This window comes from Sander vitreus, chromosome 21 (assembly GCF_031162955.1).
Source record: "Sander vitreus isolate 19-12246 chromosome 21, sanVit1, whole genome shotgun sequence".
NCBI classification, from domain to species: Eukaryota; Metazoa; Chordata; class Actinopteri; order Perciformes; family Percidae; genus Sander; species Sander vitreus.
The window spans coordinates 15,502,798-15,528,234 of NC_135875.1; the positions used below are offsets into that span (position 1 = coordinate 15,502,798).

Genomic DNA, 25,437 nt, shown 5'->3' on the forward strand with positions numbered 1-25,437 from the left:
TGTGTTCCTTTTTGCTCTGTGAACTTCATTACCCAGAAGCGCAAGGGAAAGCAACGCAAACACGTCATGAGCGTCGTGCTGTCGTTGGCAACGGCGGAGGCTGGAGCGGGAAGGATATAACTGCTGCAGTAAAAAGCACTTGTCAAATCAACTTTTGTTGACTCGATAACGTTACATGGCTGACCTAAAAAAAAGCCCTCGCATCTCACCATGATGTGAAACGGCATGTTATCGTTTGGTCTTTTGGAAACGGAGAAGGAGACAGGTCATTTAGCTGTCTGTTTGCTAGCTAACATCTCTAAATGTACACTAACATTATCTGCTCGAGTTTTAACAAGCAAGACTGAGACATCAACAGGTGGATTTCCCATTTGCGATATTCGCTAGCAATGGCATCCAAAGGTAAAAATGAACTTTAAAGTTTTTCATTAAGGTCAAATTACACAACAACAACAACAACAACAACAAAGACTGCGAGATAGAAGCCATATTTTGAAACGACAGTTACTGAACCCTGTTTTGACTTCGCAGGTTGGCAGCATCCTTACGTCAACATATTCAAACACATCAGAGTTGAAGACTGGAAAAGGTCGGCAAAAGAGGGGGATGTGTCAACGTACACGGTAACTTTGCTACACACTAACGTTATACTTGTGATATAAAAATTTTACTTGACCCCCCCTACAAACTCTCTTTCGAATATCTAAAGCCGCTGTAGGCTTGAAAGATGGCTGTGAAAAGTTTGTAGGTTTGCCTAAGGAAGCTGTAACTTTTTCAAAACAGTCCTGCCACATAATCCTCTTATCTGCTATAACGTTAGTTATAGTATGGTTAAACCAACCGCTTTTTAGACCTCGCCAAACCTTCCAAGCCTACCCAAGGTGATTGATTTGATAATGTGAGGAGTATCACTTTTAACAATAAGTATTGCGACCAAAGTTGGTTAACTTTATGTCCACTTTCCCTGAAATCCCCTAGGACAAGAGACTGAAGTGTTCCGTGTTCAGGATCAGGGGTCCTGTTCCTGCCAACAGCTACATCCTGGTACCAAAAAACAGCAACCAGTCTCTGGGGCTGACAGGTCGCTACTTCTATCTTCTCTTCAGGCCCACCCCTGGCAAATACTTTGTAGTCCACTTGGATGTTTCTGTGGAGGTACCTGACCTGTTTTCATTTAATGATCCTGACTGAGTACGTGTATGTGTGATGAAATCAAGTGCATTGATATAGCTATGCTATCGAAACAATCTATCATTTAAAAACTCATGGGACTGGAGTTTATTTTGAAATCCATCAGGAAACTTATCCACAGCTGCATTATTAACCTTTTTTGTAATCTTTTGACATTTCAATCAAAGCATACCTTTTTAATGCGTTGGCATTTCAATGTTATTAAAATTCTGAAGTGGGTACATGATCTCATTTTTGGGGTTCTTTGTTCTAATTTATGTAACTAAATCCAATTGATTTAGCTCAGAATCAGGTACTTTAAAGCATATCACACTCTGTATCGTGTGATCAGCTCAGACAGTGGAAGATATTATTAAAATTAAACAAATTAAATTAAAAGAAAACCCCAGCAATTTACTTAGTTGTACATTATTCAAACCATATATTCTATAAATGTTACTATAGTGTATGTCATTAATTGCAATTGATTTAAAAAAAGAAGGAAGACATTTTCTTTCCCCCTCTCTCTGTGTGCTGTGATGTGTAGGAGGGCCTGGTGGTCCGTATCTCTTTTTCCAACATGTTCAAAGAGTTCAAGTCCACAGCCACTTGGCTTCAGTTTCCTTTCCTGTGTGGATCTGCAAAGGATTCAGTCTATGAAAGCACGGCCAAATCCGCAAGACATGGTAAATTACATGCACACACATGCAATCATACTTATGTAGACAAGGGGGACTTGAAGATTTACTTGAGATGTGTGCTGCTAGAAGTAGTCAGATAGTAAGCCAGAAGAAATTATCTGGAAGTGTAGAGAATGTTGATAAGCTATACAGATATTTTTATTTCTATCCATCCATTTTCTTTTTGTCACATGAAATCATACGCGGTACAATTTCAGTGAAATGTAATCCCATCAGCTCTTTAGTTATTTTATGGAGGCTGTCATTTCATGTTCATCGAACTCCAAAAATACAAGATCAAGCGTTGTCTATTCTGAGTTTGTGTGTCTCTTCTGCCTTATTCCATGACTCTTCATGTGTGCTGAACTCGATGTCAAACTCATCTGAAGCGAGGCTACAATGATTCCTACTGTGGTTGCTGGTGGTTTCATGTGACTGAAAAGAAAAAGTTTTGCATGTTTAAATGGAGATATAGCTATTTGGTTAGACAGCAGATTTCAATTTTGGAGCGTCAAACGAGGACGCAGCGTCCAAAGCTGTTTTTTTGTGCAGCAATGTAGGCCTATCTAATACATTGTACAACACTGTACTTCTACATTTACCTGACAGAAAAACTAGTTACCTTGGCAACAACTTGTTTTCTTTGTTCATGCCAATAAAGCAAAATTGAATTGAATTGAATTGAACTAGTTACTGGTTACGTTGCAGATTCAGATTTTACTCACAAAATACAACAATTAAAATATGATGCGTTATTATTCATTTAAAAAAGTCCAGCATTATATTAAAAGCTCCACCTTGAACAGACATAAAGTAAATTGAAGTACATAATAATAATTATCATTAATGCCTCTCCTTCACTCTTTTACTTTAGGACAACTTTTGAATGCAGGACCTGTACTGTATTAATAGTTTCACTATGACTATTTATTTATTTGTTTTACTTCAGAAAAAAAGCTTTGAGTAGTACTTCTTCGACCACTGCCAATACCAACATTCCCAGTTACAGTACAGTAAGGGTTAAAAGTAAAGCAAGATGGCGTTTTCCTGGGGCCCCCAATTTACTAAATCCGCCCCTGGAAAACACCCAAGTCGTGGCTATTTGCGGTCAGAAACACTGGTGAAATACAGTCAGCGGAGTTATTAATTTTTTTATTAGTATGAGTTAGTTAGCAAACTTGCACTATTGAGTTGCAGAGTGGCGCCGTTCCTGTAGGATATCTGCTGATGCTCGTTGCCTCCAGGGAAGTGAAGAAGAGTTTGGTTCTAACGTTATATCAGCATTCATGGTTAGAAACACACGGTGTAATACACTCAGCTGAGGTATTTATTTACAAATAGGTGTATTTAGTCGCTCGCTTTGACATATTAAATACCGGGTTATAAAGTAGCTGTAACCCGCTGCTGACGACATGCTAAACTTAGTCCGCGTAGGCCTGAAGCCCCGCCTCTGCTGCTGCACAGAGCAGCCCCTTATGGTTTATTTAAAGTGCTCATATTAGGCTTTTTGGCTTTTTCCCTTTCCTTTATTGTGTTATATATCGTTTTGTGCACGTTTATAGGTGTGCAAAGTGAAAAAGCCCAAAGTCCACCCCAAAGGGACTTACCATCTTCCAGAGAAAACACTGTTCATAAACTGCTCCAAACAGCTCTATTGTAGTCCAGCCTTTACTTAAGTGACAAACGCTCGTCACTTTGTAACACACGTTATAATCAGGGTTCAAAATGAACTTTTTCATCCACCAGCCAAATGGCTAGTGAATGTTCAAATTTTACCAGCCACTCAATAGATTACCATTGTTTTTTGGGCTGATGAGTGAAGCAAATCTACCAGCCAATTGCATATTTTACCAACATTTGGCTGGTAGTTGCTGCTAATTCTGAACCCTGGTTATAATGCTCGCCTAGCTGCTAGGGTGGCACGCCCTCATACTCTGCAACTGACTAGCTAGTAGTGCTTACCTAGTTATTGCGCATGTGTGACTCCCACCAAACATGGAACAGAAGTGAGATACCTAACTCGGTAGCTAAAACAGAGAGTTCAACACACAGGGTGAAAAGAGGAGCTGCAGCAATGTGCTGTACAACACAAATATGGTGTTTTTTGAAAATTAAACCACATAAACCTATTCTGGTACAACCTTTAAATACAATTATGAACCTGAAAATTAGCATAATATGAGCACTTTAAAGTTTATTAAAATTGAACATGTCGCATGTCCAAATTGCGCCAAATTCGATACGGCACATCCTTGGGTCCCCAGCAATACACTGCCAAGTATGAAGTAGGTCGGATGAATGATTCTCAAGATATACAAGGACACACAAACCGCACCGCTCTCCAGTTATAGTAGTAGGATAGTATATGAGCCATGGTTCGTATGCATTTGTTTTAAAAGTATTGTATATAAAATAATCTTGCATGTCTATGTGGTCCAGGTTTGGTGGGTCCAGCTCCCACTTTGGTTCGTTGGACCTGTCTGATGCTGGATCTGCAGTACACGCTCTCTGTCTACCTCAACCGCTGCTACAGTCAACTAAAGAGCATTAAGCTTTGTGCCAACATGGCGGTGAAAAACATGTTTACCAGTGACCTGCTGCTAGATCCAGGTGAGACTCAGAAGACATATTACTGTATATAGGCACGCATTACCTCTGTATGTGAATATCACTGGTGGTTTTCTAAGAGTTTGGGGTAATGTCATGTGGATAGTAAGAAAAATGCCAAGTGCCACTTTAATATAGAGAAGTTGTCGGCAGTGCTTTTCAGTTAAAACTATGGCTTCATTATTAAAGCATCAAAGAACCCTGTCAACTTTTTAAACCACTCAATTCAAAACTACCTTAGTAAAATACATTGAATACTGAGAATATTTATTTATGAGAACACACAGAAAAATATTTTCTTCACATACCTATTATCCCGTATCACACTGCATCCTCAGATGTCTGAATAAACTACATAGTGTCCTCTTAGTACAGTTATGACATCTTTACTTGTCTCATCTACATCTTTCAACAGGCGTTTCCTTCAGTGAAGCCAAGCTGATGGGTCTGGCTTCTTCTCAGGGAACAGGTCCTATACCCAGAGACATGTCATATCCTGTGCCCAAGGGAGGCTCCTGGCATGATCTCTATGATTATATCAGGTACGGTAACCTCACCAGGGAACAGAATGTGCATCACTGAAATTGTGTAGAAAAATCTACCCTGAACTACTTTGTTTTTGTCATGTCTGGGGCCATATTGTTTTGTTGTTTTTATCCCCAGTTGGGTAACTAGTGAAACACTAATAACAGCAGGATTAATCGCTGTATCAGTGCACCTATTTGTTTTTTGTTTTTTTGGGGCATTTTAGGCCTTTAGTTGTATAGGACAGCTTAGACTTGAAAGGGGAGAGAGAGGGGGGGCGACATGCAGCAAAGGGCCGCAGGTAGGAGTCGAATCCGCGGCCGCTGCGTCGACTCGAGGAGTAAATCTCTATATATGGGCGCTCACTCTACCAGGTGAGCTACCCAGGTGCCCCTTATCAGTGCACCTTTAACAGAGACAATAATAATAATAATAATACTGAGACACTACAAGTAGTGTCACCACAAACACCACTTGTATAAAATAAGATCTACAGTCTATATTGTTATTAATTTAAGAAAACTACAGTTACCCACTTTTGTCACAGTGTACTGCTATGTAGTCCCTCATCTTGTCCTACCCCAACAGGTTTCCCTCAGAGGGAACAAAGTTACCCTTTGACTCCATTCAAAAAGGCAATCCCAGGCCCGAGTCTAGTAAGTACAGTCATTATTTTTGATGCCCATGCCATACTCTTATTATGCCATACTCCAATTTTTACTTTGCTCTGCACCAAAACAAATTAGCCATGTATAATTTCTTCCGTTCTGCTCTTACTTGTTAAATAGTTTTCATTATTTGTTCATCAAAATAAATAAGAGCCATTGGAACTTTCAAAATGCGTGGGATCAGAGCTGGTATGTAGATGACTGACTTTCATATTCCTTTCTCTCCAAGGTTGTGTCTCTAACCAAAGAAGCCCGATTAGAGAGGAACCTCGCTGTGTCAACCTCAGCAAACGAGTTCAGGACCATGTGTCCCTGATCCAGCAGATCACCACTCAAAAATCAGTAAGACTGAAGTACATTCAAATCGAGTCTCTTTAATTCCAAACTGTGTAGACATAGCAGATGGTTGAGCTTAAGCCTTTATATTGTACAGTTTTCTAGGAAGATTTTTCTTTTCTTATTCAGTTTTCTCCTTCTGTCTCCTCAGCTCCCGAGGAATCAAACCCCCGTGGTGACCAACATACCAGAGCTAGGTTTAGTTTCCACTTACCAGAATGATGACTGGCTTTGCCGTAATGATGACCAGCATCAGCAGGAGTCAACATGCTCCAGCTCACAGCAGTTTACACCTAGGTCTCTCTGGGATGCCGGTGACGGGGGAGTACATGTGCACGTTCATCCTGAGGACGGCTTCAGCAAACATGGGGAGGAAAGTGAAGAAGAGGTGAAGCTCCATATTGACTAGATTGTACATTTAGCCAAACTTAAAAGCACAAGAAAACACATTATATACCACATACTGTACCTCTCTTTTTGTACATCATGTTCAGTACAATGTATGTCCTTTTGACTCCATGATGCCTTTGTACAGTTTTGTGGCAATATTGGTAACACAATATTGGTTGATCTTTCACCAGTTTGTTTGCACTCCAGTTCCACATCCTTTCCATCTATCATCCTCCAAAGAAACCAGACAGCAGGTAAGTGATGAGGACAGTATAGAGTGAAATGAAAACAGCTGCGGTGACATCATTTGTTTGAGAGCTCATTACAAATCTTTGCCTTTTACTTTTTCTTCTCTCCTTGTTAGAAGCTGCTCCCAGACCCGATTCTCAGACTCAATCGAATCATCGGCTTTGGAGGAGCCACTACCAAATGTGTATGGTCATTGTGATTTTGAAGGTCATAAATAAAATGCATTAAATCAAAGACTGATGGCGGTTTAACAGCTGTACTTTGTTACACTGTAGGCCCTGTGGAGCAAATCGGGTGATGCAGTGGTGTATCCGTGTCACGCAATTATCGTCTCTATGAAGATATCGTCTAACCAGCAGAGATTCTTCATCGGCCACACTGATAAGGTAAGTTAGCTGTGATGTGTTGTGGTAGAATGGCACAGCTGATTCTGGCAGCATCCTAAATAAGGTGCTTTGGTGATTCGCCTAAATCCTGGCCTTCTAATGCAGTTGGATTTTGTAAAGAGAGCGGATTTTCCACTGTGTTCATTACAGAAATTGAATTTTTGTAACATCTGTCCATGTGTTTTCACTGTAGGTGTCTGCACTGGCTTTTAATGGCAACACAACACTGCTGGCCTCAGCACAAACTGGCAACCACAGTGTAGTTCGAGTGTGGAACTACCACAAAGGAAACTGTCTGGCCATGTTTAGGATTCATGCTCATTCATTATCATCTCTTAGGTAACCAACTGCTTGTACACATGCACTCACGCACACACAGCTATTTTAAGATTAAAATAAGCCTTTATATTATACATTAAACAATGAGGTCTAAGCTTATGTTGAACACTGCTCACTCTTTTTTTTATTCTCTTCTTTTCCAAGCTTCTCATACGGTGGCGGTATTCTCTGTGGAGTGGGTAAAGACAGCCACAGTAAAACAGTAAGTGCCACAAATGTTCCCACATAAAAAATCAAGGGCTTAGATTTCTAATCTGTGTATAAAGTAGTGGTGTGCGATACTGCAAAATTTGGTATCGATTAGATACCAAGTAAATACAGGGCCAGTATCGCCGAAACCGATACGATACCAATACTTTTTAATAATAAAGGTGGATGCATCATCAAATTGCTAAATCTGAATGAATTTTCATGACCTTTTAAGTGGTTTTGTGACTTTTCCTTTGGATTATTAATACATTAAAACCCAGGACAGGATTGTCATATGCTTGTATAAATTTGTTGTATCAACACTGTATCTTACAGCCTTTTTAAAAATTATACGGCTTGCCGTTGTTTCATTTTTGGCCTGAAAATATAGCCACAGAGCGCTCCTCTTCCTCTCTGCCATTCTACTGCTCCGTCTCTATCCTGCTTCTGTGTGTGATGCTACTGGCTGCTGCTAGGCCTGGCTGCTTGCTTGTTTGCCTGGCGCCGCTAAGTCACGTGACGCTACAACATCATATCACAAGAGGGGGGAGGAGGAGCAAAGTGTGCCTGCTCCGTGCTGTGACAGGAGCGGCACTTGAAAGCAGCGGCACAGACACAGACAGTCAGGTCGCCTCTTTGATGAAACCGCATCCGTGCATACTGGAGAGAAACTGAAACTAAAGTATCAATCTCATTACACTGGTATTGATCAATATCAATACCAACGTTGGTATCGATATTATCGATATTTGGATCGATCCGCCCACTACTAGTATAAAGGTAATAATTGTAGCATTAGCTGAAATCAGAATCTGTAAAGAGAGCCATGGGTATCATTAGATCCAGATGAAAAAATGCTAAGCAACCCCTTGTATCATTACTTAGGCTGATATACTGTAATTAAATACAACATGCTTTAAATTGCTCCCTTTATTTGACTTTATGACTCAGCAAAGCTGCGAGCTGACTGTGTTTGTCATCCTAATCCAACCTTTCATAGATGGTGGTGGTGTGGAACACCATGAACGTTAGTAAAGCTGGAGAGGTGACCATCTTAGCCAAAGCACACACAGATGTGGACATCCACACCATGAAGGTTGCCTTCTTTGATGATACAAGGTACCCTACCTTCTCTGTTCTTTTTTTTGTGTTTTTTTTTAGCCAACAGCGCACGTTTGCATATTTGGGAACTTTTTTGTGCATATGTCCATCCATCTGTTGACCTGAAAAGAATAATTGTTGATGATTCTGGTGCATCTGCTTTGTTTTGTCTAATAATGTCGACAGCCAATGATCTACACCTCCATGTATACTGTATCATGTCTTGTTAGAGGTCTGCAGCAAATATAGGATAGAAGTTTATTTTCCCACACATTCCTTATGGAATGAGGAGTTCAGCAAAGAGAGTTCTGTTTATCCTGCAGATGTGTCATGACAGATTTCCATCCACTCTCACACTTCCTGTGTTGGGTGCTCTTAGTGCAGGAAGGTGAAGGTGAAAAGGTTCTAGCTGCAGGAGCAGGAAAGAAATAGGCCTTGTGCTGACTTGTCAGTAAATTATAACTCTTGAGAGCGTTGGTTAATCTGTGAGTGTGCTGGTTCAGGATGGTGTCATGTGGGCGCGACAATATTCGCCTGTGGCGAGTGAGGAATGGGACGCTGCGCTCCTGTCCAGTCAACCTGCGGGAATACCACACACTGGACTTCACCGATGTGGCTTTTGAGGAGGGAAACTCTTCCAACCAGCATCTTGATGATCGAACACTGTGAGTAACCAAACCAGTCACTGAAACCATCCAATTTTACGTAGCATTAGAAGAAGTATGAATTTAAACCAAATCCACTGAAAACATGAATATTAAAAGATTACTATTTTCCCTCTCTGACTGTCTTTCCATAGATTTGCGAGCAGTCGGAGTGGCTATATCTTTGAGATCGACTACAGCAGAGTTGTTGTCAGAAATGTCAGGAGGCTGTTGCCTGCACAACCGCAGCATGCAAACCACGGGGAGAAATGGACTTTTAACACAGGTGTGTTGTTTAGTAGTTTAAAGCAGGGTTGGGTAGAGGGGAAAAACGCTTTGTAAAGAGCTTTGAGGACATCATTATGTGTGTGCGTAGGGTGTGGGTGGGGGTGTGTGTGTAAGCATGTCTGAATATCATGACTTTAAGATTTGTTTGTGTGTGTGTCATGTCTGTCTGTGTCTCCCAGGTCCAAGCATTGCCATCAACAGCATCAGTGTGTCCTCATCATTTTGTGCCACGGGTTCTGAAGATGGCTTCCTGCGGCTCTGGCCCCTTGATTTTTCTGCCGTCTTCCTGGAAGCTGGTAGGCACATAAAATTGACCTGCAGCAAACTAACAGAAGCCGGCTCCCACTCCACAGAGAGTGACATAATCTTTAGTTCATGTATGTCTAGATTGTCATTTTCTAGTATGCAGGGGGGAGTGTTATTCAGGTTGGTTGCCAATTAACTCTTAACTTAAGTTTAAAAACAGCCAGAAAACTGGAAGTTAGGAGTTTCACACCATGTTTGAAATTTTCATCATGTATCACAATTAACAGAGTAAGCCCAGGTATATCACACATCGCTTGCCGGCATACGATTATCACTGGCTGACTGACTCACAGGAACAGCTGTAGCATAGATATCATTATCAACAAATTATTATCCCTCACCTCTGCAGAGGGCAGTAATTCTATACTTCTTGAAACATAAGAACTGTAAACACACTTTTATGTTTAAACATTAACTTTTAATGTTGTCTGAGAGTTACTGAAGTGGAACCACAGTATTGGATTCAGCAAATATGGATTATTTGCTTTTGGCCATCATCACATTTGTGTACTGACATTCATGTCCATGAATATGAGATGTGTATGTGCAGCCTCACATCCTCACACAGACCAAACAATCTATTTGGAGAATAACTCAGACACATGTCATTGTTTTCCAGAGCATGAGGGACCTGTGAGCCTGGTGTCCGTCTCATCAGACAGCCTTCAGGTCCTGGCAGCCACCTCTACCGGTAACCTGGGTTTCCTTGATGTGAGCAGCCGAGGTTACAACACGCTGATGAGGTCACATACAGACACTGTGCTCGGCTTCAGTGTGGATGGCATCCGTCGCCATCTCACAACAGCCTCTTCAGATGGCACAGTGCGCATTTGGAATATGGATTCCTTGCATCAGGTTAATCAATACCACATTAATGTGTTTTCCAGCTTTTTTTGTTTTGCCTCTTTATAATAATCAGATCCTACTATTTGAATGCTTTGTTTATAAATATTCACCATGTTTTTCAATTTGTTGAACTATGGTCTATTTAAACAATCTCACTTTTAAAAAAAAATGACATTGGCATTCAATGTGGCTTTTTGTCAGTTCTTTCTCTGTTGAAGCAAAGACATGCAATGCTCTGCTTTTGCCCACTCCCGAGTCCCGACTCCCCAGTGGCAAATTAAACCACAAAGCAAAATATTGGGAGTAACTTATTTAAATAACTTTGAGTAACTAAAAAGTTTTCTTTCTACTGATTTGAAGGCGCTCCACTAACAATATCTTTTAAATTATAGAAATTGACACTGCCTTTGTTGTCATCGGTTTACCATTGGCTTATTTACTGTTTAACTAAATGTCTGTTGTCTCCTGTGCTTAGTTGTATGATTTTGTGTCAGAGGACAGCCCCTGTTCAGTGGCCTTCCATCCCAGCGAGCAGGTCTTCTCTTGTGGCTTCAGCTCCGGCATCATCAGAGTCTTTGACATCTCCAGTGCCAAGCTGCTGGCTGAACACAAGTACGTCTAAACTAACGTGGAAGCTCCAGCGACTGCAGTTCTTTATTTTGGATACCAAAAGCTTGCATATTGCTTGCTATTGTATGATATGTCAAGGAGTGTCAAATTACTGGGAAATACAGCTAGATACAGTTCTTCCCAGCTCAGCCATGTCTCAGGTGCGGGACAGCTGTTAGAGGCACAATATACTGGTTATGATGATGTGACATGTTGCTACACATATACAAGGTCCAAAATACACTAGTCTGTAAAGAAACTGCCTGGAATAGTAAACCTACTTTAGCACTTATGGTAAAGTCACACATTTACAATTGAATAAAGATAACACATGTAGCTTTGACTGCACTTTCAAATGAAAAATCTCTGCGTGTTTGTTTGTATTAACATATACATATTATAGGCAGCACAGAGGTGAAGTGGTGGGTCTTGCCTTCTCTCCGGATGGGGAGTTCATGTACAGTGCTGACTCTCAGGGCTCTGTGGCACTTTACAACGCCTCTGAGGAAGACCACAATGTGATCAGAGTTGTATGTATGTATACACACGCACAAGCCAATGCACAAACACACCTCTAGTTTATTTCAGTACATCGTATGTTAAACGCAGAAATGTGAACTTATAATAATAACACTATGAGATTATGCATACACTTTCTCATATGTTGGGTATTAGCCATTGATGTAGTGAATTACTCAATAGTGAGCAATAGTGTATCAGGTAGCCACGTTCAACATCAGTATTGTTTGATTAACTCTGTACCTGTTTGGCCAGGTAATGTGGTTGCCCAAGGCACTGAGCGCGCTCCCGACGCTCTCGCAGTGAGCAGTGACAGCCGCTGTCTGGCTTTTATCGGTCCGTCTGAGTACATTGTCACCATCGCTGACTCACAGTCTCTGGATGAGGTATATTGCACACTTACCTTTCAGCGCCATGCCGTTTGTCGCATTGCTCATGTAAATTAAGATCAGATTTCATGTAACTGTTATGAAGGAGTAGTGAGGCATCATCACCCTTTCCCCAAAACTATATACCATACAGAAGATGTACCCAAGATAATATTCACATTTAATATACTGTATTAATCATATCACCTGAGCTTTGGAGGTCATGTTGTTCTTACTTCTTATGTCTTACTCTATGTTCTTGTGTCCACATTGACTCGTTCCATCTCTGTCTAGTTGCTCCATGTAGATGTGAGTATTTTGGACGTGCAAAGCCCCCGTCTTGATTCTGCATTGAGGGTCTGCTTCTCTCCGGCCTCCATTGAACACTTATTGGTCGCCACATCTGCAAACAAGATCCTCTGGGTTAGCACCAAGACAGGCCGTCTGCTCCGAGAGGTAACACTGAGTTTTAACACAATAGCAGAACATGTTAGGTACTAAAAATCAATAAATGACTTGTTGAGAGGGTCCAAGATGGAGCGTTTACATAAGACGTAGAAAGAAATGTCATTTGGGAAAGATTATATATACTGTTTGTCTCTACACAATACTTTTATACATTTCTTTCAACCATATGGTGGAGTGCTTGTGTCTGACTGGACTTTTGTCCTCGTGACAGGTGTCTAAGGTGCACAAACACCAGTGCTCATCCCTGGCCGTGAGTGAGGACAGTCGATTCTTGCTGACAGCAGGACACAATGCTGTGAAAGTGTGGGACTATAACATGCAGCTCGATATTAACTCACAGGTAGTCAAAAAATTAAATCTTTTAAAAATGAGTATTGACAGGAATATATACCACTGATTCCCTTCAGATTTATATTTGATAAAGATTTAGGTTTTTATGTGAATGCAATTCTATTTTTTAACGGATAATCTGCAGATTATTTTCTTGATTAATTCATTAATTGTTTGATCTACACGATATGTGAAAGATAAGAAAGATGTGTAAGAAAATAGTGAAATATGAACAAACAAAAATTTCCCAAATTTGAAGTTGACACATTTAATTTTTTATATATATATATATATATATATATATATATAGTCTGCCATACAAACCGAACCAAACCCCTATTCAGATACTCTCTATCATGGAAGTACAGTTGGAATATTAGTAGTTTATGTTGTGTCAGATGGTTGCCTGCAGATGGTCTAGTACCGAAACTTGCCTGCAATTAAACATTTTAGTTAGACAGTGTGCGGGAGTTTTCTTTGCAACTTTTGACCTGCATGTCCCCCTCTGGCCCACCTGTCTCACGTTGTACATGTGCAAAGTATTTTTTCTGTTCTGTCAGTAGTACCTGAAACATGTGTTTCTCTGTACCAGATGTTCATAGGCCACAGTCAGCCTATCCGCCAGGTGAGCTTCACCCCGGACCAACTGGGCGTAGTCTCAGTGGGAGACGCCATATTCCTTTGGGACTTCCTGGCACATCCTGTTGACTCTTTGACTGACAGCCGGTAAATCCCTGCTGCATCTTTGAATCTTGTTATTAATGTGTGCGTAAAGTTTTATTGGTAAAATGTCCGATACACTCTGTCCTCACTCACAGTTCACCTTTGAGAGTAAGCTACATCTCAGGCCCTAAATCAGGTAACTTCATTTAGAGTTTGCTACAATAATATACGATGAACCGGATTCAAATGTTAAATTAAAATAAAAATAAATTTTTGGACTTGTGTTTTCATGTAACAGTTCAACCAGACTCTGAAGTGAGTGGAGTTCAGCTGTCCAGTGGGATGCCTCGACAGACAGCGCCCCTCCCCTCCTCACCGCCACCACCACTGGACATCAGCAGCCTTGACCAAGTCGACCAAGAGGGTGAGTTCTCTTCTAAAGTTTAAAATGACCCACCAGCACATCCTATCTATTGTAAACTTATAATTAGCTTTAAAAAACACACATTTATAGCTGATGTCTTGCTCAATTCTGACCCCACATTCTGTAAGTTGCATGAAATCAGTAAGCTGTATTAAGACAAATCTGCCTTGGTGTTCATAACTTAACAATGTCTTGATGAGTTCACACAGTTTCAGTAGCTAAAGAGTAGATTTGCACCTATTAAAACAAACTCAAAAACTTGAAATGTCATCAACAGATCTTTCTTTGTTTGCTTGTGTGCTTCTAAATGTATTTTCTTTTTTATAAATGCCAATGTGCATTTGTAAAACTGTTGTGACTGTTCAGTTGTGAATAACAGTTATGAAGCTTTCCAAATATTGACAAATGCCTCTCCCTCACCATTTCCTTTGATACGTTGTTGACTACTCCATTTATTTGTTAGTAGACTTTAGAAAATGAGTGCAAGAAAGAGAGATGCATGTCTAGCTCTAGACAGACCTACCATTCAATTTGATTATTATTGAACCGAAGAAGGAAAAGCTTTCTCTGCAGGGTTTTTCAGGATTGTTCAGGTGTTGTATCTCTTGCTCAAATGATTTGCCTCCAAATTGTTTACATTGCCTTGTTGATTTCATTTGCACATAAGGAGAATGCGTTGTGTATGGATTTACAACAGAAAACTCAGAATAAAATATGGTGATTTTATTTGTTCTGCTTTTCACAGTGCGTAGTATATGTATGCATGAATATCAAAAAACTTACCAGCTGTCGAGTTGAAGATAGAAGATTGATTTTGTCAGCTGTTAGCTCACTTATTCAGGCAGAGAGAGAGAGAGAGAGAGAGAGAGAGAGAGATTTTTACGCCCAACTTATTGTCACCCATTTTCTTTCCTGCAGTTTTGGGTTCCTTGTCGATTTGTGATGAGACCCCGACCATCCCAGCCGCAACAGTCCCAGCCACTGGTTCATGTCCTTCCTCTGACCCCAGACCAGCTGTCTCCTTCCTCAAAGTCACAGAGCTGGTCAACACATCTCCCCTGAATACAAGTCGCATGAACGCTGGTAGGTGCCCCACTGCATAGTTCTACATTAAAAGTGAACACTGACTTTCTCTTGTTTTATTTCTTCTTAATTAAATTGAGCATTCTCTATTTTTTTATTCTATTTTGTCATTTAGTTGAGTTGAAAGGAAAGACGCCAGTACGTCCTGATTGTTACAGGCACTTTATCCCACGTTTCAAGACTTCCACTCTTGATCAGGTGAAAAACATTTCATACAGTATAATGGTAGACTGTAGTCACTGGGTGTATTAGTTTGTTTGCTATCCTGTCTTAATGTTCTCTCTGATCCAGGCTGCTGTGGCTCCCCAACCAGGAGAAGAGGGCATAAAGCTGAAAGCAGTGATCGGCTACAATGGCAATGGGCGTGGCAACATGGTGTGGAGCCCTGACCAAGGTGATTATTATATACTGGAAGTATAAACTGTGTGGAGTATTGTTTGGGAACCCTTACAGTATAACATATTGGCTGTCAATCCAAGTGGTTAATTGCTATGACCGGTGAGGTATCTTTGTTATTTATAAAGTGTGCACAAAGCTATAAAATGAGGTAATGCAATGAATGGCAGACAATGCTATGAGGTCTTGACTTGAATTTATGCATATATAGATGTTTCTTTAAAAAATGTTTTTTTCCAACAGCTTGTTGTCGGTGTTTACTCTCATTCTTAATAAGGTTAAGATATGAACTATAGCTTGAACATTGAACAAATACAATTAGACTACAGCTACACACTGAATACTGACTGAATAGGACAAACTAAACTTAAATGGAAATAGAAATTAAATAAAATACACAAAATGCTTTTCCTTTCATGTCAATTGTTAAAAAGAAAAACAGGCACTGGTTATTGTTTTGCCCTATCCAGTCATTTCATTCTGTCGCAGGTCTGATGGCATACTCGTGTGGCTGTGTGGTGGTGGTGGAGTACCTTCATACAGGAAGTCAGCGGCACTTGCAGGGCCACAGCGAAGAGATCTCTTGTCTTGCTGTCACAAATGATGCACAGGTACTTTTCATAGTGCTAGACTTCACAGTATAACAGTCATTTGAGCATTGATGGGTACAGTAATGTAACAAAGCGCTCGTGTCACTGTCTACTGGGGTCTTTTGGGTCCTACTGCAGGTATGTTTTTAACAGTGTGGGTAGAACTGGTGATGGAGCATGAGTCAGCAGTGTGTTGAGGGGGTTGACAAACTACTGCTCTGAGTTAAAATGCTGTTAAAATAACAATGAAATGCTGCGTTATTGACTTTAGACCAGGTTTTTGTTGGTTAATGGCGCGATCACTTCCCGCTGCGTCAAGATAGCATTACGCCAAGAATTCACCTGAACACACCTCCCTGTAAGACCAGCACGCCCATGGCGCAAAGATGGGCGCAGGGGCATTTGCTATTTAAACGACATGGGCGCTGGACGGGAAATTGACAACTGCGTCTGTCTTAAACTAGCAAAGACACTTGCGTTGGGCTTTGCGCTGCACCGGGTGCAAGATAGGGCCCTTTGTGTGTCCAAAGCACCAGTGATTTCATTTCATGTGATAGCTCCTTAAATCTTTCTTTGTGCTGCCCAAATTCCAAGAAAACATATAATGCATATTGTGGACATTTGTTGCCATGGTGAAGTATCACAGCAGATGGTGAGCACATTTTTCCATGTCCAAGGATCAAAATAGATTGAATGGGCCTCAGCTAGTTGGCTCAGCAGGGGAAGAAATCAGGTACATATATCAGCTGGTTGGTTATTCACTGCAGGGGATCACTAATGGATTTCCCCAGTCGTTTGGCCAGGCAAGCAGCACAGAAGGAGACTAACATTCTCGCCAGGAGACCAGCTGGGGGCATGTCTGACCAGGACATGGATTGACTTTCACACTTGATCGTACTGTTTGGTGGGTCAGTGCTGTGTGAGCTCTTTGTGTTTACAACTTGTCATGAGAGGTTGTCAGCACTCACCTTTTCTTTTAGAATAGAAGTTATAAGTGAGGCTCTGAAAAGCACTTCTAATGTGTCTGCGTCTGTATGACAATCAACACAAAGGATTGTAAATGCTAAAGGAAATTCAGGGTAAAGGGAGGTTCTTTTGTAAAGTATTTACAAGTCTTTAGTCTAAGCTATTGAATCAGATGTCTGTGAATCCTGACTAGGAAAAAAGCATGTTTTTCTTCATCCAAAATACTGTATGGACTAGCCAGACCCTCCCCCGCAGCGCTGTAGAGGAGGGTCTGGCAATGCGAGACTAGGAAGCAGGCTACTTTCTCATGGTCAGCATGCGTCCTATTACTCCTGTGTCTTGTGGATTCATAACTTAAAATGCAGGTGCTCTGTGTCTGTGTTACTTTCTGTCCAGACAGTGGCATCAGCAGCTGGTGGCAATAATGGTAGCAGGAGCCTCATCTGCATTTGGGATGTCCAGAATGGCACTTGTCGAAATACCATCTCCTACCACAGGGGGGCGGTGCAGTGTCTCACTTTCTCCAGAGACGATCGTTTCTTTCTCTCTGCTGGTTTGTAAAATATGAATTGGATTGCATCCATCAGTCATGAGCGTTTGAACTTGATGTTTTGCACCACCTGACATAATTTATTTGAATACAGAAAATGCCTTAGCTATGGCCAAACAAGTGACTCTGCTGCTACTGACCACTGATTGTTGCCAACGCCCTGTAGGAGACTTCTCGGACCCAGAGGTGGCTCTGTGGAGCAGTAAGACCTTCCAGCTGCTGTCCAGCGTAAGTGTGTCAGGACCCATCCATGATGCAGCCTTCAGCCCCTCAGCAGCCAGCCAGCTGGCCTGTGTGGGCAGCCAAGGGGCTTACTTCTGCCTCATCAACACACATGGCTTGGCTGTAGACCTCAAGGTAAAAGACCACAGATTGGGTAAAAATTTTAGTTGTATTTTTTATGGTACATAAGGATTAACCACTCCTTCACACTTGTAGGTCCAGACAGTAAAAGCACCAGCAGAGGTGAGAGATGTGGAGCTGACGGCTCTGTGCTACCACATGGACTCCTTTCTGTTCACCGCCACCAATCGCGGACACGTTTGTGTCTGGGACGTAAACACACAGCGCTGCTTCATGACCTGGGAGGCTGATGAGGGAGAGATTGGTACAAATGGGCCCTCTGTATAAATCTAACCATCTAATTTGGATAACAATATTTTTTAACTAAATACCCTGATACTTACAGGGAGAAATACAAAATAGCATTATTTTCTTCTAGTTACTTGTATTGTATTAAGGAGATTAAAATTGCCTAAAGCATTGCTGTAATTTTGAGTCATGGCTTGCATGTATTGTGGTCCTGGGTTTCTACACATTGTAATGGGATTGATATGGTTTCTTGGTGTAGGAGTGCTGCTGTGTCGAGGGAACCGTCTGTTGACAGGCAGCAACACCCGCTGGTTGCGACTGTGGGAGGTAGAAGCTGTACAGGGAGTGAAGCCTCAGGAAAAGGTCTGCAATGAGGAAGACAGGTCTGTAGCTCCTTCTTTTCTTAGGATTCTTCCTCTGTCTTATCTAGGCATTAGCCTGTTTTCTTTAATTATTTTATGTGATTGTGTACTTAATGTGGAGTTTGTCAGTGACTCTCTTAATCATTGGGCATGTTTATACAAATGTGTAATTATGCTTTAATGCCGTTTTATGGTGCTTTTTCACTTCTTTTCGGCCTGACTTTGAGACAGATTTTTATTCCTTGCAGGAAGCTCTCTGTCATGTATTTGAAAAAAGCACAATAAGTGTCTACAACTAATTAGTGGAATTGTTTGTTAATGTGTATTGTGTGAAAACAGAGAGTGTGAATATGGTTCCATCTCATCCTCGGGTGGTTATGTCTAGATTTAATAATGGGCTCATTGTTTTTGGTCCGTCCTTCAGTGGGACCATGGTGGTGTTGGAGCAGGAGATAATGCTGGATGGGACGACGGTCAGTGCAGCATTTGATAACACAATGGACATGGGCATCGTTGGCACCACAGCGGGAACCGTCTGGTACATCAACTGGCCAGACAACAGCAGCATCCGACTGATCAGCGGGCACAAGACCAAGGTACCAGTGTGAGCTGTGGGAAATGGAAAATAACCATATGCACATCTTGTGTCTCCAACAGAGCCCTGGAACATAAAGCTCATAACTGGGCGATAAGTGTGTTGTTTAGTCAGCATGGATTGATGGCATGGTCTGCCTGTGCCTGCCCATTGCATGTCACACCTCCAATCCGTAGTTATATGACTGCCAATAGCTATAGATATAATAGTAAAAACTCTGTAATGATTACTACCAATTCAGTTTATTTGGAAAAAACTGATCTGTTGCTGAGCTCTACAAAATTCCAACAAAGAGCTGCTGCGTTCTGCATTAAGTCTTGTTTACCAAGCCCACTCTGGCTGACATGTGAACCACATATCTTTTCTTCCTCATTTTAAAAACAGTTGCTGCTTAGAACTTTTTTGGTGAAAAATGCAGCCAAATGTAGAGGTTCTTCGCTGGCGGTATAGCAATGTCAGTTGGTCCGTCCACCACTTTGGTCCAGACTGAAATATCTCAACAACTATGAGATGGATGAATCCATCCCCTGACTTTTCCTCTCACGCTACCAACAGGCTGACAGTTATGGCTTTTACTGAAACATCTCAACAATATTCAGATGGATTGTGATGACATTTCGTACAGATCTCTATGGTTGCCCAGACAATGTGTACTGTTGACTTTGATGATCCTCTTTGACATCTAGCACCATCATCAGGTCAAAATTATAATTTGTCCAACACTTGGGTATATGGCCAAATGCCAGCAAAACTACTGGCATTCCCATCAGCCTCAGCTGTACTTTGTGTTTAATGTAAATTAGCATGTTAGCATGCTAACTAAACTAAGATGGTGAATTTAGTAAACCGTATACCTGCTAAACATCTGCATGTAAGTATTGTCATTGTGAGCATGTTAGCATGCTGACGTTAACATTTAGCTTAAAGCACCACTTTCTCATGATCAATTTTGTTACTCATAATGACCTAAACAGTAGCAGTAGGTGATTCCCAAGGAAATAAAGTATTTCATGTCACATTCAGTTTGGAACTGTTTCGGACGGAGCATTTAAACGGGGAAATAAAGATGATAAAATAAAAGTAAGTAATGAAACCGCAGAGAAGCAATTAACAGTTATTGATGATATTTCAATGAACTGATGGCGCATGGATGCTTTAAGGTATAAAGACTTTGCTAATTATTATTATCAACTTCTTATTATAGAATCACTTTGATTTTTTTTTTTTATGATGCCCACTTTTTACATGTTTTTTATGATTATTTATTTTTATGTATTTATTGTGTCTATCTATTTCACTGGTTTAATATCTTCCTCAGTTGATTTGTTGTCCTTCATTTTGTGAGATGTTTTGTTAGCTCTATATATTATATCTATATTTTTTTTGTATCAGATTTTGTTTTAGTGGCTCAAGTTACTTGTAATGGTATTGATGAGTGAGGGGATCGACATTACACAATTTCCAAAACATGTATTTGGTTTTTATTGATTTACTTGGCGAAGTTTTGGTGTTATTCTACTTTTATAATCATAATATCATATTGTTTAATTTTCTGATTGGGGCAAGATGTTAAGCTTTACAAAAAAAAATAACATAATTCTGAATGCAGCAGGAGATTGTAACAGCCGCACAAAAAAGGCCAGATAAGACGGATGAAAATGACCTGATGTAACCTCTGAGGGAGCTCTGTGCGAGCGTCGTGCTGTTAATGTTGACACGGCGGTCCAGGATTGACATTCATTCTCTGCATGTACTCCTCTGTGCTGTCCAGGTGAATGATGTGGTGTTTAGCTCTGACGAGAGACATTTTGCCACCTGCAGCGAGGACGGCAGCGTGAGGGTATGGTCAGCCCCCAGCAACGAACTGGTGGTGCAGTTCCAGGTGCTCAATCAGGTGAGGGAGCACACTTAAGAAATATTCCAAATGAATAGGTGGGTCAGGTCCAATATAAACTGAAGGTCCTTGATGCTTTTTTTTCTAATGGACAGCTTGATGGAACAGCTGAGACTGTAAATGTGGTGGGGAAGTCGGAGAATATCAGGGAATTTTACAAATTACACAAATATAACAGAAAATATTGTACAAGTTGCATACATCGTTTAGATAATACCCCCTCCTGTTTTTTTTCTCTGTGGTTCAGGGCTGTGGCTGTGTGTGCTGGAGCCCTTCTTCCAGTAAGGAGAGCTCATGTGTGGCTGCAGGATACAGCGATGGGACCCTGAGGATCTTCCGGCTCTCTTCCTCAGAGATGGAGATGAAGCTGCATCCCCATCAAGTGGCTGTCACTGCCATCCAGTACTCTGCTAACGGTGAGAGAGGACAGCAGTACCAAAAACCTGCATCGTCTGCATTTACAATGATCATACTACTTACTTTTCAGGAGTTACTTCATGATAAAATGTATAAACTGTATTTTTTGGGCCTCCTCACTTTGACCCAGTCTTCCTAGTCTCAGCCTACTTCTATTAGTGCTTGTTTCATGCCTTTTAACACCCTCCAGAGGAGAGCCATGATCCAGCAGGTTACTGTAGTGAACTGAAGTGGTCAAACACTAATTGACCATGAATAAATGTTGAACGAACAGGTCAGAGCACATTTGAGTAGTCAAGAGAAGAACTTCCCTTCAAGTTCAAAGACCCATGATTGAGCCCATGTGCTGGCAGTCAGTTTCATGTTAATTAAAGCTGCTACATTTATCCAGTTTAGCTCTGTAACTCTCTTTGGCCCCCTACAGGTCATGTGATCCTTTCAGCGGGGAAGAATGGTCTGGTAGCTGTCAGCAGCCCAATGAATGGAGGGACGATGCGTGTCATCAGGGACCACAAAGGAGCGCCGATTACCACCATCCAGTGTGTGAATGAACAGGTTAGCTCACTGAATCAAATTAAGGAGTGAAGCTTTAACAGAGCTTAACGTGGCAGCACAGTGTTCCACAGAAACAGTGAGAGAGGTTAGCATAGCCCCTAATGAGCAATGAGTCCTGTGAGTGAACTGCTGAGGCGTTTCTGTAACAACAACCATTATCAATCAAACACTTTAGACAGCCCTCTGAGTTACTTCCCCCTTGAGATTGATTCTCCATTAAGTTTGAAATTCCTTCTTAAATTGGTCTTGATTCCTGAATAGGTAAACATGTAATTTTTTTTCAAATGCACTTCATTTATCATATAATGTATGTTGGCAAAGAAAGTGGTACTTGGCTTCTCCAGTACGAACGCTCTTGACAGGTTTATTGCCTGCCTCTCACACCAAAAAAATTGTCAGACATTTCCTTTCGTCGGCTTCCCACAGCTACAGGGTCATGGATCTTATGTGATGCTATTTTAAACGCAAGGAAAAAAGTTACCAGCGAAATTTCTTCTTTTGGTTCCTTTGACATTTTCTGACATTTTTCATCAGAACGTATCTGAAGCTGTTTTAACTTTCTAATCCTCAGTGTAAGAATTTCGGACTGGACGGAAACGAGATGTGGTTGGCTGCCAGTTCTGACAGACGTGTCAGTGTGTGGGCTGCCGATTGGTTGAAGGACAAATGTGATCTGCTTGACTGGCTGACATTTCCTGCTCCGGCCTATTTTGGGGTACCGTCCTTATTTTAAGTAGTAGTACATAGGAATGACTAGAAATGTCACTCCAAATGTTGAGTGCTGCTGTATATCTCTTTTTAAGGCTCACAGATACATATAAGTAACGACAGATTGGCATACTTAAACTATAAGCCATATAATAGTCAGGACTAAATCAAATGATTCTAGTAATTCCACAGGATTGAATTAGGGCTGTCAAAATGAACGCAATAACGAGTTAACCTAAATTCCTTTTAACGCCACTTATTTTTGACGCGCGATTAACGCACACACGTTCTGTGATTTGGGCCTTGGGCTGCTCCGTAGTTTGGGAAATCTGTGGTCATATGTGCCTTTCTGTTGTTGCTGCTTAATGGGCTTGAGTCTGCCATATTATGCATTCATCATTTTTTTTAAGCAAACCGTACCTTTTGAGATTATTCTGGAAAATGTTGAGACAGTATTTGTCATTGTTTTGGATTGTTGCAATAATAATAATAAACATTTGCAGCAGCAGTGGCAGCAAAACTGTCCTGTCCTGTTAGTGGTGTCCAGAGGAGTGTCCCAGGACAGTCAGACACTGTCCTGTGACTCCATGGAATCACAGGACAGTGTCTGGGAGTCACAGGACAGTGTCTGACTGTCCCGGGACAGTCATGGAGTCACAGGACAGTGTCTGGGAGTCACAGGACAGTGTACAGGACAGTGTCTAACTGTCCTGGGACAGTCATGGAGTCACAGGACAGTGTCTGGGAGTCACAGGACAGTGTCTGATTGTCCCGGGACACTCCTCAGGACACTACTAACAGGACAGGACAGTTTTTGCTGTCACTGCTTTTCAACATTTGCTTAAAGCAATCATGTTTGTCTGCTCCCATGTTGATTAGAGCATTAAATACTTGAAAAATATCATTTTAAAGTATGTTTGTAACAGATAAAAAATGCGATTAATTTGCGATTAATCACACACATATTTCCCTTCAGCCTATTTTATTCTAAATGTTGGTCTTATTTAAAAAAAAATGTTCAGCATATTGTTGCAGCCTGTATTTGGAAATCTCTGCAAAAAGAATGAAGCTGTATTTCGGGATGCATGGAAATTTGCTGGGGGTCCAGTACCTGTGGGTGGGGGGCACTGGGGAGTTGTTTGGGTTGTTTGTATGGACAGGAACTAGACTTGACTATTTCATGTGTGAATTGTATATCTTTTGTTTGTTATATTTGAAAATAAAAGAGACCTTGATCAAAAAGAATGAAGCTCAGTCCATGTTTGACCTTTGCACATCTAATAATTTGTAAACCTTTTGTGCTATAGGATGACAGCCCACCTCCCAGTCTGGCTGCCTTCTGCCCTGCAGACCCCAGCATGGTGGTCTACACTGGCTATGGAGTAGAGAAAGAGCTGTCCTTCTACTGCCTGGCTAAAAAACAGGTACCGCAGGTCTTCCTTCTTCACTCACCTACCAACGTGTTGTAATTTATCCTGTACAGGGCAGATGCTGCTGGCAGAATGTCCACAAATGTGTGTATAATCTCATACAATATATATATTTTTATACTACAGATAATAAAAAAGATTGCCCTGCCTGACTGGGCCACATGCTTGAGCCTCTCCTGTAAGAGTCAACTCATAGCAGTGGGATCAAAAGGTAAATTCAGATCTTTTTATGATGTATCTCCATATGGTTCCAGTAAAGAAATATGATTAATTTGTGTAATATAGTGTAGTGTAAGTCTGGAGCATAATTCATGTCTCACTATATGTCTAATCTCTTATCAGAGCGAGTGTTAAAGTTGATCAAGTCGACCAGCGGCAGGTTCCAGGACTTCGTGCAGCACAGTGACTCACTGCAGACGTGTCGCTTCTCTCCCTCTGGGACTCTTCTTTTCACTGTAGCTTATAATGAGATCTTTCTGTGGGAGGTGCAGGGCCTCACATCTTGAAACTCAAACCTTGTAGGTTTATTCCGTTTTACACGTGATTGGTTCAAATTCTTTCTTCATGTAATTTTATTGTTCCATTTTTTTAATCAATTTTGAGGCAAATAGTTATTAACATTTGCCACATTGGAGCTTTTTCTTTATGCGTGTATGGTTTTAAAATACATTTTTGTTGAAGGAATTGCTTTGCGTGTCCAGTCACTTCTAATGTTTGACTATTTATTTGAGGTTTTTTACTGTGAGTTAGAATGTATATGAATACTGATGAGTGATTTGAAAGTTTCTGTCATGTCTACTGTTTTCTCAGTGGTAGATAGAATCATAGTTTGTGGGCTGCTGTAGGGTGGGATAGGGTTCAAATGAAAAGTAGCTTGTAAAATAATCTGTAATGTAAGATGACTCCAACAATGCTTGGATGGAAGCACACATAAAAAGAAGAGACTGCTACAGCCAGAGATATTTGTATTTTTATTTGTCTTTCCACCAGAATGATTGAGGACCGGCAGCAGTTCAACATTTTGCATTTAATTTAATACAAAACCAGCTGGAAGTAGAAAATAAGATTGTGATGCAGGTAGATTAAATTGTGGTAAAGAAAGGGCAATTATTGAACATTGCAGACATGTTTGATACTGAAATGCGAGCACACTAGGACTGTGATAATCAACAGCTGCCATTGAGTTCAAAATATC

General features: G+C 41.0%; 1 protein-coding gene across 1 annotated transcript; it reads left to right on the forward strand.

The window, feature by feature from the left end:
• The first annotated feature begins 73 nt into the window (after positions 1-73).
• wdr90 (WD repeat domain 90) lies at positions 74-24,926 on the forward strand. The gene is made up of 43 exons (XM_078280049.1): positions 74-402; positions 532-623; positions 979-1,155; positions 1,718-1,856; positions 4,290-4,460; positions 4,873-4,999; positions 5,571-5,638; positions 5,880-5,992; positions 6,138-6,374; positions 6,568-6,630; positions 6,741-6,809; positions 6,901-7,011; positions 7,205-7,350; positions 7,495-7,552; positions 8,540-8,658; positions 9,144-9,305; positions 9,440-9,570; positions 9,752-9,868; positions 10,498-10,733; positions 11,200-11,336; positions 11,737-11,867; positions 12,108-12,238; positions 12,515-12,676; positions 12,900-13,028; positions 13,611-13,744; positions 13,837-13,877; positions 13,980-14,105; positions 15,024-15,188; positions 15,304-15,386; positions 15,480-15,582; positions 16,074-16,195; positions 17,537-17,693; positions 17,857-18,047; positions 18,129-18,297; positions 18,541-18,664; positions 19,068-19,239; positions 21,010-21,132; positions 21,380-21,548; positions 21,974-22,104; positions 22,676-22,819; positions 24,120-24,236; positions 24,369-24,453; positions 24,585-24,926. Exons 1-43 carry the CDS (start codon positions 390-392, stop codon positions 24,746-24,748), a joined length of 5,559 nt encoding a protein of 1,852 aa, XP_078136175.1. The 5' UTR covers positions 74-389; the 3' UTR covers positions 24,749-24,926.
• Positions 24,927-25,437: the final 511 nt, after the last annotated feature.